This window comes from Anolis carolinensis, chromosome 1, assembly GCF_035594765.1.
Source record: "Anolis carolinensis isolate JA03-04 chromosome 1, rAnoCar3.1.pri, whole genome shotgun sequence".
NCBI lineage: Eukaryota > Metazoa > Chordata > Lepidosauria > Squamata > Dactyloidae > Anolis > Anolis carolinensis.
In genome coordinates this window covers 174,182,641-174,198,448 of record NC_085841.1, presented here as the reverse complement: position 1 = coordinate 174,198,448, position 15,808 = coordinate 174,182,641, and the positions used below count along the sequence as shown (strand labels likewise).

The window sequence follows — 15,808 nt, the reverse complement described above, 5'->3', positions numbered from 1 at the left end:
TACTTGCCTCCAACAAACAAAAAAAACCAATCAGAAATATTGTATATTCACAACCTTTAGGAAATAATATCACCTGATGGTGCAGCGTGTCAAAGCGCTGAGCTGCTGAACTTCTGGACTGAAAGGCCACAGGTTTGAATTGGGGGAGCGGAGAGAGCCCCCACTGTTAGCTCCAGCTTCTGCCAACCCAGAAGTTCGAAAACATGCAAATGTGAGTGCATCAATAGGTACTGCTCCGGTGGGAAGGTAACGCCGCTCCATGTAGTCATCCCACATGACCTTGGAGGAGTCTACGGACAACGCCGGCTCTTCGGCTTAGAAATGGAGATGAGCACCAACCTCCAGAGTAAGACACGACTGGACTTAATGTCTGGGGAAAACCTTTACCCTTGACCTTAACTACCACCAATTCCTCAATACTTTATTTCCCATACCACCATACTTCGCCACAGCAACGCGTGGCCGGGCACAGCTAGTTTCCTTTTAAGGGGTAAATTTTTCTTGCTTCCTGTTGTCTCATCCCATTCTTAACTATGAGTCCCTTGTAAATCAGATTTTGTAATGTGGGGACTGCCTTTTGCTGGCAGCCTTTGGTAGGAGAGAATAAAATGGTCATAACATTGATTCAATATAGGCGGAGGAAACATTTGCCAAGGTGATTCCGGGAATGATTTGGTAAGGCCCCTTCCACACAGTTGTATAAAATCCACATTGAACTGGATTATATGGCAGTGTCGACTCAGATAATATAGTTTAAAGAAGACACTGTGGATTATCTGCCTTGATATTCTGGGTTATATGTCTGTGTGGACGGGACCTGAGAGAGGTCTGCCCAAAACCACTGCCGCTTTGCCTGCTGCCTTTTCCTCTGGCCTTGGTGGATCTCAGCGGGCAAGGCCTAGCTCAACTCCCTTTTAATTGCCTAAGTGGCGCTTTGTCAGTTGGCGTCACGCTCTGGTTTATATTCATGGCCCCTTCCTCTCTGCCTCATCAAAACAGCCCAGGAGCCAATGGGCCAATTCTCCACGCCTGACACCAACTGCTTCTGTTCGCTGGGCTCTGCCAAGCGTTGCCTCCGATATAATGAGTGGGATGGGGTTAAACAGTAAATTAATGAATAATGAAATATCCAGGTTGATCAGGGAGAGAGCACGCTTGCCTGGCCCCGGGGCAGGAACGCCGGGGGCAGACATTACGCTCAAGCAGAGCTTGCCTTGTCTGCTGGGCTGGATAACTATTTTACAGCCTCTTGCTTGACAGAAAGAATGGGCGGTGGTGGATGGAGGAGGGAGTGGGGGGCCTCTTCCACACCGCTGTATAAAATCCACATTGAACTGGATTATATGGCAGTGTGGACTCAGATAACCCAGTTCAAAACAGATACTGTGGATTATCAGCCTTGATATTCTGAGTTATGGTACCTGACAGAAGGGTTTCATTTTTGTTGACACGCCGAGCTGTTATGATTCCGAGCTGTGGTTCATAGTCCTGTAGGTTAAGGCCCCGTTTGCACTCACTGAAACTACATTATATAATCAGTGTAGACTCATAAAGCAGTTCAATGAAGTGAAACCTCCTTAGGGTCCCTTTCACACAATCATATAACCCAGATTATCAAGGCAGAAAATCCCACAGTGTCTACTCTGAACTGGAAAATATGGCAGTGTGGACTCAGATAACCCAGTTCAAAGCAGATATTGTGGGATTTTCTGCCTTGATATTCTGGGTTATATGGCTGTGTGGACGGGCCCTTAGATGAGTCTACACCATGCATAGGCAAACTTTGGCCTTCCAGGTATTTTGGACTGCAACTCCTACCGGCTGTTAGGAATTGTGGGAGTTGAAGTCCAAAACACCTGAAGGGCCCAAGTTTGCCCATGCCTGGTCTACACTGACTTATCTAGATTAGTCAGGCCTTATCACACTAGAGAAGGGCCTCCTGCATAACTCATGCCCCTCCAGGTATTTGGGACTCCAACTCCCAGAAGCCCCAGCCAGCTTGTCCAATGGCCAGGAATTCTGGGAGCTGAAGTCCAAAACACCAAGAGGGCTGCAGGTTGTGCACGCTTGCACTAGAGCCACAGTTTCCAAACTTTTGTCTTGCTCTTTTTATATTTGTTTAGTGTGGATTGTTAGCCGCCTTGAGTCCCCATGGGGAGAAAGGCAGGATATATATACAGTAGAGTCTCACTTATCCAACACTCGCTTATCCAACGTTCTGGATTATCCAACGCATTTTTGTAGTCAATGTTTTCAATATATCGTGATATTTTGGTGCTAAATTCATAAATACAGTAATTACTACAGAGCATTACTGCGTATTGAACTACTTGTTCTGCCAAATTTGTTGTCTAACATGATGTTTTGGTGAAAATGTTTTGTAAAATCAAACCTAATTTGATGTTTAATAGGCTTTTCCTTAATGCCTCCTTATTAGCCAACATATTCGCTTATCCAACATTCTACCGGCCCGTTTATGTTGGATAAGTGAGACTCTCACTTATCCAAGCTCCGCTTATCCAAGGTTCTGTATTATCCAATGCAGTTTACCTTTTAGTAGTCAATATTTTTGTAGTCAATTTTTCAACAAATTGCGAAATTTTGGTGCTAAATGCATAAATACAGTAATTATTACATAACGTTATCTTGTACTGAACTGCTTTTTCTATCCATTTGTTGTAAAGCATGATGTTTTGGTGCTTAATTTGTAAAATCATAACATAATTTGATGTTTAATAGGCTTTTCCTTAATCTCTCCTCATTATCCAGCATTTTCGCTTATCCAATGTCCTACTGGCCTGTTTATGTTGGATAAGTGAAACTCTACTGTACATATAATAATAACAACATCCTCATCTGCGGCTGCCTCCTGCAGAATCCTGGGACTTGTAGTTTAGGGGAGGGGGCTTTAAAATGCTTATCCAGAGAAGTCTTGAGCCTCACTAAATTACAACCTCCAGAATCCTGCAGTAGGCAGCCACAGGATTTCAGATAGGATGTATACGCTTTACCTATGCTTTCAGCTCTAGTGTTATAGCAGTTTAGTTAGGGGAAATCCTACTGAAGGTATCACCTCCCCCTTTTAAACCGACTGGGACTCCTTCCACACAGTTGAATAAAATCCCACATGATCTGCTTTGAACTGGAATATATGACAGTGTAGACTCAGATAACCCAGTTTAAAGCAGGTGTTGTGGGATTTTCTGCCTTGATATTCTGGGTTATATGGCTGTGTGGAAGGGCCCTGAAAGTGTGGGGTCCCAGAGAAGGAAGCAAAACAGCAAGAATAAGACAGGGATGGACCTGGCGACTTCTCGCCTTCGATTTTAACGTTTTGAATGTGTCCCCCCCGCCCATATCACCTGGAAGTCTTGAACTATGAGATTCTCACATACTGATTTTTATAATCACGCAGGTATCTCGTTCAAAGAGACTCAGAAATTGAGCCCTTTTCAACTCTATAAACAGAGCAAGTCATATATTATTAGTTTGATCAATGCTTCTTCTGCACAGCTGTGTAAAATCCAGATTATCTGATTTGAACTTGATTATATGGCAGTGTAGACTCAATCCAGTTTAAAGCAGATAATGTTGATATTTTGGATTATATGGCAGTGTAGAAGGGCGCCAAGAAGGCCCCTTCCACACAGCTGTGTAAAATCAACATTGAACTGGATTATATGGCAGTGTGGACTTCAATAACTAAGTTCAAAGCAGATATTGTAGATTATCTACCTTGATATTCTGGGTTATATGGCTGTATGAAAGGGCCCGAAGCAAGAGGAATATGAATGGGTAGAACAATTTAGAACCCCACTTTTATTTTGTATTTTTTAAAGTGCCAATTTGTTATTATTGTCCATAATGGGGACTTTAAGGCCCCCTTCTACACTGCCATATACAATCCAGATTATCTACTTTGAACTGTATTATATGGCATTGTATACTGAAATAATCCAACATGGATGATCTGCTTTGATAATCTGGATTATATGGCAGTGTAGAAGGGGCCTAAAATGGCATTTTCCCCAGTAGAATCTAATCACCACAGAAGTGTAGTCAGAAGATGAAAATTAGTTAAATGTTGTTTACTTCCCAATGAATCGTATTATTCCGGTTATGCCATACTGTATTCCATGTATCCATTTGGACATGCAGTGCCTTTGCATTAATCCAGATGCCTACCCATTTTATCCATCAGTGGTGATGCTTGTTTTACTACCTCACTTTCATATAGTAATAATGGTTGTATATTGTATTTTGTGTTTTAATTGCAATTGAATTATTTAATTGTTTATTTTATGTGATTGCTACCCTGTTTCCCCGAAAATAAGACAGTGTCTTATATTAATTTTTGCTCCCAAAGATGCGCTAGGTCTTATTTTCAGGGGATGTCTTATTTTTCCACAAAGACAAATTCACATTTATGGTTGAATTTTTAAAAATGAAAATTTATTATCTACTGTACAGTAGTTGTCATCACAAAGCAGCATAACTAAACTGTGAATCCTTTCAAGAATTTCTATATTATATTTTATTGCTATACTGTTTTAAAATTACTGTTTTAAATTTCTGTTTGTATGTAAATTTATGTGGTTGTTGGACTTGTCCCTGTGTAAGCTGCCCTGAGTCCCTTCTGGGAGATGGAGGTGAGATACAAGAAGAAAGTTATTATATTATTATTATTATTATTATTATTTCTTGTTACTACCTTTATTTCCATGTACAACAGTTTATGGTATGTACATTTACCGATCCTGCATGCTTCCAAACAAAAACTTTACTAGGTCTTACTTTCGAGGGAGGCCTTATATTTAGCAATTCAGCAAAACCTCTACTAGGTCTTATTTTCTGGGGATGTCTTATTTTCAGGGAAACAGGGTATGTCGACACTGTTTTTAGTTATTAATACTTGTTTTAACTTATGTTTTGTTCTGTTTTGGGCTTGACCCCATGTTAGCCGCTCCGAGTCCCTTCGGGGAGATGGTGGCGGGATAGAAAAATAAATTATTATTATTATTATTATTATTATTATTATTATTATTAATTACCCCTGTTGATGCTCTATGTGTTCCCCATCTTTTCGTTGGTATTTGTTTTACATACATAACATGCAAATAACTGCTTGATCTCGATGACTACACAATTGGAGGATGTGGAGGTGGCTGAGCAATCATCTATTACAAACTGGGGCATGCCTTGATAGAAGTCTGCTCAGGCCCTTTCTACACTGCCATATAAAATCCAGATTATCTGCTTTGAACTGGATTATATGGCAGTGTAGATTCATATAATTCAGTTCAAAGCAGATAATATGTATTATCTGTTTTGATAATCTGGATTATATGACAGTGTAGATCCAGCCTCATAAGCAAGGCCCCCATATCTAGAGCGGAGGCCAAGGAAACCAACTCTCTCTATTTCAAAGTAGTAAAGTATCAGTCAGTCAATGGTTGTCACTAGAGAGCTATTGGTTGTGAATCAAGTGGGTGGGAAGCTTTTTGGAAATCAAAACGCAAAGAGCTGGAGATGTACTAGGAGGGACGTTAAAATTCTAGCACCGTGGGTACCAGGAAGGAAGTTAAAATCTTAGTACAGTGGGTTAAACCGCTAGCTATAGAAGATCTTGCCAACTGGAAGGTTGACAGTTGAAGCCGTGGGTGGGGTGAGCTCCTGCCATCAGCCTAGCTTCTACCTACCTAGCAGTTTGAAAACAGCAATGTGAGTGGATAAATAGGTACTGCTTTAGCGGAGAGATAAAAGGCACCTCTGAAAAATATGCCACCAGTTTCGATCAACAGGCTTCGAGGTGTGGAAGAATGGAACAACAGCACCTCCCCATGGTCGAGTCGAGCACAGCCTCCAGATGCCGGAAATGAATGTGGGAAGCCTGCTTCTGTATATGTCTTGTCTGTCTCTGTCAATTATATAATGGCACTGAATGTTTGCCATATATATGTACCTGTAATCCGCTCTGAGTCCCCTCGGGGAAATACAGAGGAATATAAATTAAAGTATATTATATTATTATTTGGCCTTTGCTGGGTATCTCTGCTGGTGTGTTAGTTATGCAGTGTGTCCAGAGATCCTCTCACTTGCCATTTTAAATCCAGATTATCTGCTTTGGGGCCTGGGCGAAGCTGGGAGTCTCCCTGCCAAGCCCACGCTCCCTGCAGCATTTCTCGAATTTCCCCCACAACTTCCGAGTGCTCTACTACATACTCCTGTTAGTCATTAAGAACAAAAATAAAGCAGGAACAATGTGTTTTATCGAAGGCTTTCATGGCCGGAATCACTGGTTTCTGTGAGTTTTCCGGGCTGTATGGCCATGTTCCAGAAGCATTCTTTCCTAACGTTTCACCCACATCTATTATAGGCATCCTCAGAGGTTGAGAGGTCTGTTGGAAACTAGGCAAGTAGAGTTTATATATCTGTGGAATAATGTCCAGGGTGGGAGAAAGAACTCTTGTCTGTTGGGGGCAAGTGTGAATGGTGCAATTAATCACATTGATTAGCATTGAAAATCCTTGCAGCATCAAGACCTGGCTGATTCCTGCCTGGGGGAATCCTTTGTTGGGAGGTGTTAGGGCAAGAATCTACCGCAGTGGTTCTCTACCTGGAGTCCCCAGATGTTTTTGGTCTACAACTCCCAGAAATCCCAGCTAGTTTATCAACTGTTAGGATTTCTTGTAGTTGAAGGCCAAAAACATCTGGGGACCTCCCAGGTTGAGAGTCACTGCTCTATGGTATACCATGTAGCTGTGGACAAGTCTACATTTTTGAGCGATTGGTTGGGGGGGGGCAAAATTCAGGGAGGGGGCAAATTCTGTTAGCCTACTCTTGAAAATTACCTAGGGCCAGCTCTGGTTATATGACAGTATAAACTTATACAATCCAGTTCAAAGCAAATAATGTGGATTATCTACTTTGATAACCCGAATCATGTGACAGTATAGAAGGGTCCCTTGTTTCTGCTTCCGATCCACAGATTATCACACCCCACACACCCAAAATTTGTTTTCTTTGCCCCAAAATTTGTTTTTCTTACTCCGAAATTTGTTTTCCTTGCCCCGAAATTTGTTTTCCTTGCTCCAAAATTTGTTTTCCTTACTCTGAAATTTGTTTTCCTTACTCTGAAATTTGTTTTCCTTGCCCCTAAATTTGTTTTCCTTATTCCAAATTTTGTTTTCCTTGTTCCAAAATTTGTTGTCCTTGCCCTGAAACTTCTTTTCCTTATTCCAAATTTTGTTGTCCTTTGTCCAAAAATTTGTTTTTCTTCCTCCTCAGGTCAAAGATGCCAGCAAGAGGCAACTATTTGCTCAATCTGAGGCAAACAGTTAGCATAATAAAGCATACTGGGTACAAGTTAACCAGCAAAGAAAGTGGGATGATGATCCTATTGAGAGCAAAGGTTCTTGAACAAGTACTTTTAAACACGCTTCAGTGAGCTTTATGTATTCCAAATAGACTGGAATGTACTTACTCCTAATCTTTTTTAATACTGGTTTCAAAACATTTCATTGGATGTGTTGCAATAGAAGATTCCAAGATGTCATGTTTACAATATAATTTTTGTTTTGGTTATTTAATATTTAATGTTTCTTTTATTTAAGTGATATTTGTCTTTACTGTTCTAACGTAACACAAGTCCTACGTAAAATCATACTACGTATTTTTGACATTGATATTGGAATCTGAAATATATACAAAAAGTATCTCTCTGGCCCCTTCTACACTGCCATATAATTCACTTTATCAAAGCAGATAATCCACATTATCTGCTTTAAACTGGATTATATGAGTCTACACTGCCTTATAATCCAGTTCAAAGCAGATAATTTGGATTTTATATGGCAGTGTAGAAGAGGCTTCTGTTTGGCCCAGTTTGAATCACCAGGATTCGTTCTATATTTGATTGGCAGCTGTATGTACTCGGAAGCAAGTCCAGGAAGGAGTGACTCTTCAGCCGTACAGCATTTCAGCGGAAATATATTTTTTTAAATGGGAAGAAACTCAGAAGAGGAAATACAACAAAACACAACAATCTTTTTATTGTTATTATTTATGTAAATCAGGTCATCACTGAACAAGAAACCAATTTCTACCCATTACCATAACAGCTTGTCTATAAAGAACGGGGGGGAAAGAAGAAGAAAGAATCAGATTGGATACTATCTAGAGTCAAGCCTTTGTATATTTTTTTTGTCTTTTTGATCTTTTTTTCTCGTTGGTTTTAAACTCCCCACCCATTCACGGAGGTATAGTCACAGATAAATAACCCCGAAACTACTTGCTCGCCATATTTACACAATCCCGTTTAAATTAAGCATAAATAAATATATACAAACTCCTCCTTGAATGCCTCCCTGCCTCATTTCCTGGAAAGTCGATTCAAGGGGCGAAGGGGTGGGCTCGGTTTTGTATTAAAGAAGGATTTGGGCATATTTTTTCTAAAAAGGAGATACTCATTTTGTTATTGATCTTTTTAAAAGCCTTGCTCAGTCCTCCAGGGCTTGTTTTTTTAAAACCATTGGGGAAATGACTTTGCCTGAAACGGCAAAGGCTTCTGGAGACGTCCAAGCCCCTTCCACACAGCTGTACAAAATCCATATTGAACTGGAATATATGGCAGTGTGGATTCAGATAACCTAGTTCAAAGCGGATATCATGGATTATCTGCCTTGATATTCTGGGTTATATGGCTGTGTGGAAGGGCCCCAACTTCCCTGTTTTAGGCATTCTTGAAAACATGATAATAGGATTGACACATTTCATCCGAACCAGGAACGTATTTCATAAACAGGGCCAAAAGTATCCATCAGTGCAATTAAAGCATAACTATCATTTGCAGGTACTGAAATGTTAAGTGGGGTAGACAGATTTGAATCAGAGCCTTCTCTTTAAAAGGGAGCATTCAATACTGGTGGTATATTTTTTAAAGCTATGTCTATTGTTGAAAGTAATTCCCTCACCTCTTGAAGTGGGTAGAGGTTGCTATTATCATGGTTTAACAGAAGAGAACTAGTTTATGGAGGGGCCCTTGAGATGCCTTCTACACTGCCATATAAAATCCAGATTGTGTGCTTTGAACTGGATTATATGGCAGTGTAGACTTTGGCTGGATCTATAGTGTTATATAATACAGATTATCAATGAAGATAATCCAGATTATATGGTTTGTACTGGATTATACGAGTCTACACTGCCATATAATCCGGTTCAAAGCAGATAATTCGGATTTTATATGGCACTGTAGATCCACTGTAATATAATACATTTTCATAGTATACATATTATGTCATATAATACATTTTCACTACATTGAACTGCATGGTATGGGTCTAGGGCCAGTGGTTCTCAACCTATGGGTCTCCAGATGTTTTGGCCTTCAACTCCCAGAAATCCTAACAGCTGTTAAACTAGCTGGGATTTCTGGGAGTTGTAGGCCAAAACACCTGAGGTTGAGAAGCACTGGTCTACGCTGACCATATAATGCAGTTCAAACTGCATTATTTGGCAGTATAGAGCCAGCCTCAGGCCCCTTCTACATTGCCATGTCATCCAGATTATCAAATCAGATAATCCCCATTAACTGCTTTGAACTGGATTATATCTCTACATTGCCTTATGATCCAGTTCAAAGCAGACAATCAGTATCCAAGGGCTTATCTTCTCTGGGATCTGGATGAGGGAGGCAGTTTTCACGGGACTTGCTTGGTAGGAGAAAGGGTGAAATGTTCCCAGAAACACACAGACACGCAACACATCCTCATGTTTAGCATTGTTGCTTTGTCTTTTTAAAGAGTCAAGAAGGGGGAAAGAGGGATTACAAACTTCTGTTTAAGCAATATTGCATTTATAACTGTCATCAGATTGCAAACTTCAATATGTAACCTCGAAAGGAAGTTTCATTAGTACCAAAATCAGTTGTATTCCATTCCAAATCAAAGTGCTCAGAACTGGGTATACAAGTTTTCTTGACCAGTGCAAACTTATGCCTTGCAGTTTAACAAAAGGGGTCTAATTTTAGATTTTTAAAAACACAACACATTCATAATCAGGCCTTCGGTGCTAAAGTTGCTACCACTTCAACTGAGGCCCCTTCTACACTGCCATAACAATCCACAACATCAAAGCAGGCAATTCACATTATCTGCTTTGAAATGGATTATATGAGTCTACACTGCCATATAATCTAATTCAAAGCAGATAGTCTGGATTGTATATGGCAGTGCAGAAGAGGCCTAAGACTTATGTCAGCAAGAGATTTTATAGATTTCAATCCACTTTTTCGAATGTAGATGAAAATTTAAATTCCAAATTAAAGCTAACTAATCAGTTAATCATTAACATTTTTAATTTGCTCATGAATTGGGAAATCAAAAAGTTCTGAACAAAATGCATCATTTTAAGAAACATTCTTCTTTTTTACCCCAACAGAAGGGAATGTTTCTTTGGAAATTGATTTTTTATTTTTATTTTTTTGCAGGGGAGGGGGTAACTATGCTTCTTGCGACATAACCACATGCAATTGCAGCTGGATCTACACTACCTTATATCCTAGGATTTGATCCCAAATTATCTGCTTGTCCCAGATTATCTGGCAGTGTAGACTCATATAATCCAATTCAAGCATATAATCCTGGGATGTAGGGCAGTGTAGATCCAGACTGCTTAAACAGGGCAATAGATCAATCCGAGGCTCTGGCCCCTTCCACACAGCTGAATAAAATCCTACCTTTTCTGCTTTGAACTGGAATATATGGCACTGTGGACTCAGACAACCCACTTCAAAGCAGATATTGTGGAATTTTCTGCCTTGATATTCTGGGTTATATGACTGTGTGGAAGGACCCTCTGTCTCTATTCAAGAACTTAATGTAATACTTCACATAGAAGTGAATGTAATACTTGGACTTAAGTCCAAGTCCTATTAAGTGAAATTTAAACTTGAGGCTTTCCACAGTGAATGCAGAACTTCTTCCACTTGATAAACTTCCTTTCTAGATTACATATATAGAACTGTAGCCTTAATTTGGCCACATCCAATAAATTACCAGTTAACCAGCCTTTGGACAGGTTATGTTAAAAATAAAATATAGTCAGCCTTCCATATTTTCAGGCTTGATTTGTGTGGATTATTCATGGATTTGACAAAAAATATTATTAAGGAATCTCTAGTTCCTTCAGTGTGACTATATAGTCAACTTCCTCTGATCATGCTGGAGGAAAGAGAATACCTCTCTAGAAATGCCTAGGTTCTCCAGTGCAATTTTAGAGACACCTTCCAGCAGACCTTGATAATCAAGTCATGCTGGAGGACTAGGAAATTCCTAGAGAGATGTTCTCTCAGATACAAGTAAATAGAGATCTCTTTATTCACAGTTTTTCACTTTCACAGGGAGTCCTGGTCTGGCTCTACAGTTCAAGTCATGATAGAATAATTCAGTGTGAAAATACAGGCTTAATTTTCAAGTACATCTTGTGAGTGTGAAATCGTAGGGAACAGTTTTGTAAAGACAAAACATATAATAGACATTGCACTCTATGGAACAAGGTAGATGTCATCAGGCTGTAAATTAAATTAAAAATATCTGAAACACTTGCATTTGTGTATCTTTGTTGTAGTTGTGCCTGCCTTCAAGTCATTTCTGATTTATGGGAATCCTAAGACGATACTATCATGGGATTCTCTTAGCAAGATTTGTTCAGAGGGGGTTTGCCTTTGCTCTCCTCTGAGGCTGAGACAATGTGTTTTTTCCGAGGTGTATAAAAGTTCAGTAGGGAACTATATTGGATAACAGCTATCAAACATCTGTGATGTGTGAAGTTGCTCCAATGTGACACTGACTGCTGTACTCTCCATGTATGAATGATCAAAGGTTTTGTTAACTGAAAATTGCAAAGACTGTAATGGCATTTGAAAACAGAATTCCACATTGAATAATTCACTCCAATAAAATGGATGGATCCAGGCATCCCAGCCATCTACTTTGTTAAGTCAGTGGTCCTCAACCTGTGGGTCCCCAGATGTTTTGACCTACAACTCCCAGAAATCCCAAGCAGTTTACCAGCTGTTAGGATTCCTGGGAGTTGAAAGCCAAAACATTGAGGGACCCACAGGATGATAACCACTGGCCTAAGTAGAATTAACTTTTGCCAGAATTATTACAGCCATGTAATGTATTTATGATCTACTCCCATTTATTAGAGTGAATTCAATATGTGAGGCCGAAGTGATGCATAAACATAAATTCTTAACGAAAGGGAAATTATCTTTCTATACTCTACAGACATAGTCAAGTAAACAGTTTTTCCCAAGCTGACAACATGCAGGGTGATATTATCTTCTTGTACGGTACCACAGTTTTTCTAAGTATTCCAAACAAGAAGATAAAACATTTTAAACATCATATATAAAACATACTGTAATGCACTTAATTTCTGCAAATGATTGGAAGCTGACTGATTCTCCTGTCCAAAACATGCTGTTTGACTTCTAAATCAATTTTTTTCAGAACTGCCTCAATAACCTGAGGAAAGCGGATTTGCTTAAAACGAGATACTAACTAAAGGATGCACAAGGGCATTTTTTTTTGCAGCCTCTAAAGAGGAAAGACACTTAACAAGCCTGCTTGACAAAGCACATCAAATGTTATTGCCCGCCCCGCTCCCCCAACACTCTTCTAGCTAATGGAGAAAATAGTCTTTGCCTCTCAATATGAGACCACCTATTCCGTTGCCATTGCTTTGCTTAATCTTTTCCCTTTGAGCTTCTTTAAAGAAGTACGCCTGCAGAATTCCAAAACAGCCGGTTTTGACTTGGAAAGGAAAAATGTCAGAATTGTGGATTTTCATCTCTGTACCTGATGAAATGTGTAGGGAGTTCTAGTCCTCTTTGAAGAAGCTCATAAGCCAAGCGAGGAAAGCTTTGGGAAACTAAAGAAAATAAAAAGGGTGCATAATCCTAAGAAGGAAATTACAAACTTATCAAGACATTTTTGTAACTGACACTTCTTTAAAAAGAAAACTGTGTGTGTGATCTGAGACATTCTAAAGAGAGAGACTGAAACATTTGAAAAGGAGGAAATGTCTATTCAGAGTTGGAATGAGCAGCCTGGATCTGCACCTCCATATGAAATCCAAATGATCTGCTTTGAACTGGATTATATAGCCGTGCAGACCCATATAATCCAGTTTAAAGCAGATAATGTGGGTTATCTGCTTTGATAATATGGATTTTATGGCGGTGTAGACCCAGTTTCAGTATCACCACATTATTTTCCATCTCAAAGCCCCATCCACACTCTAATGCACACATGGAGATTCATTAAAAAGTGGGTTTTCTTGTTTAATTCAGAGACATATTTCCATATTTTTGCTTATTTCTCAGGCTGGATTTATACTGCCCTATATCCCAGGATTTGATCCCAGATTATCTGCTTTGAACTAGATTATATAAGTCTATACTGCCAGATACTCTGGGATAAACAGAAAATCTGGGATCAGATCCTGGGATATGGGGCAGTGTAGATCCAGCCTCAGGGTATCCTTAGCTATCCCAACAAGTAAGACTGCAGCCACATCTACACTGCATATAAAATCCAGATTATCTGCTTTGAACTTAATAATATGGCAGTGTAGACTCATATACAGTTCAAAGCGGATTGTGTGGATTATCTGATTTGATCATCTGAATTGCATAGCAATGTAGATCCAGCTATACAGACTTACTGTAATGTAAAGAAACCCCTTGCAGTTGGGAGAGCTCCATGTATACATTAGAAGTCCTGTACCCAGAATGAATTGTTAGTATGTCAGAAATGACAAACAGATCATGCTAATTTCGAGCACAGGGCCATTTGTGATACAATATTTCTCCTCTGCAGAAGGAATTTACCTCAAAATATCTGATCTAAATACAAAGGCATTTTTAAAAGATCGGCCCACAAACAGGAGCTTCTCCTCATGTTCCTTTTTTTGCATATTTTTCTAATGTTTTTCATATATATAAATAATGCTGTAAGTAAATTAGACTATAGCCTTATTGTCACTCCTTTAAATACGTATTTAGTCATGCTTGGAGCAGATGCCGGAAATCAATGAGAATTAAGGCCCCCTTCTACACAGCTATATAAAATTGAGATTATCTGCTTTAAACTAGATTATATGGCAGTGTAGACTCTTATAATCCAGTTCAAAGCAGAAAACAATAATTATCTGCTTTGATTATCTGGATTATATGACAGTGTAGAAGGGGCCTTAGATTTAACAGGAGACACTGAGTGTTCGATGCAGGTTTAGTTTCACTCTTTCTGAGTTTAAACTTGTTAGCGATCTGTGTAGTTGCAGAGGATAATTTTTCTCAAGAAATCTATATCACAGATTATTGATAAGGCCCAGATAATGGCAGGATATCACACAAATTAAGAGGCTACGGTTGGCAGAATTTAAAGCAGGAATGTTTGCTCCGATTCGGACTGTCCAATGTTAAATAAACCCATCCCTTAGAAGGTTTTTGCTTTTTCTACTTAGAGACACTTTTTAAAAACAAAAAAACCAGACAACAGTAATACAGAAACAGACTATGGATCTCAGTCATCATATTAACATTATCAAAATGATTCCTCCAATAAGTTATTGATTGCTTTTACACCTATTATTATTATTATGCTTTTTTTCTTTCCCGCCCTCCCACCCCAATAAAAAAAGATTGCAGAAGAACAGAAGTGGAAATTCCTGGAAATTGTCTTGAAAAGTTCCTTTGTAAAAGCCACTGAGCCACTGTTCCTGCTCCATTGTGCGCCTTTTGCCTTGATTTCCTTGAAAAAAATATTTGTGGGTGTAACCTACCTAGTATAATTCTTCCAAAGCCCAATCCAATATTTTAAACCTAAAATTGAAAAGTTTCTAAAAATGTTTCTCTCCTCCTCCTCCTTTCTCTCTCTCTCTTTCTCTCTGCTTTTTCTTTCATTTTATTTTTCCCCTAATTTCATTAGCTTTGTTTTGTTTCATTTTCTGTGCTTCTCTTCCTTGTCTCCAGTTTTACTACCTGGTCCTTCTCCAGAAGTGTGCCTGTTAGCAGAGTTGTTGTTCAAGAACATCTTGTCCATGCCTTTGAGAGCTTCCGTCAGGTAGTTCTGGAGAGCAGTCAGGGCAGCGCATATGGCGGGAGACCCAAAGCCATGGGTGATGAGGCTGAAGTGAGTCAAGCAGCTCTGGATGCCTGGTTCCAAAATGGGGCTGGGCCTGCTATTGCCAATGGGTGTCCTGTCCTGGGCCAAGAGATCGGTAAATTCTTTACAAAGTTGCCTGCAGGGGAAGAAGACAAAAAATCCAGATGACCAAGAGCCAACACTGGTCAGCATGAGACAACATCCTTATTAACACCGTAGAATAGAATTATCATGATCCGGCACTTGGTAAAGACACTTTTAGTATACATGGAAGACTTGGTATGCCCTTTGAATTTTGTCCCTACAATCACAGAGTGTAGACATTATTCTGATTTGTCTTCACAGCTCTTTTGTTTGAGAGACTGGGCCAAGGCCACCAATTGAGTTTCATGGCAGAGCAGGGATCTGACCATGGCTCACTCTACTGCCACATACGATCCGCAATACTATATCAGTGACACTTTCATCTGCAGAAGCAAGGAGAGCAAACCTAAGGACCCTCAACCACTGGGAATAAATCCACCATGAACATTTTCAGCATTTTAGAACTTTCAGATTTGAAGGGACTACTAGGCCCCTTAGTCCAAACATCCGACATACAGGAATATACAATTACTGGCAGTCCCCAAGTT

The 15,808-nt window shown here is 39.6% G+C and overlaps 1 protein-coding gene across 4 annotated transcripts in view; it reads right to left on the bottom strand.

Annotated features, from left to right (window-relative positions):
- Positions 1–8,026: 8,026 nt before the first annotated feature.
- The window catches only part of tfap2b (transcription factor AP-2 beta), a 78,344-nt gene continuing 70,562 nt past the window's right edge, over positions 8,027–15,808 (bottom strand). For all 4 annotated transcript variants that reach the window (XM_062959276.1, XM_003215197.4, XM_062959282.1 and 1 more), the window contains one exon: positions 8,027–15,312. In XM_062959276.1, coding sequence (XP_062815346.1) covers positions 15,012–15,312 — 301 coding nt within the window. In that variant the 3' untranslated portion in view covers positions 8,027–15,011. The remainder of the gene's footprint in view (positions 15,313–15,808) is intronic.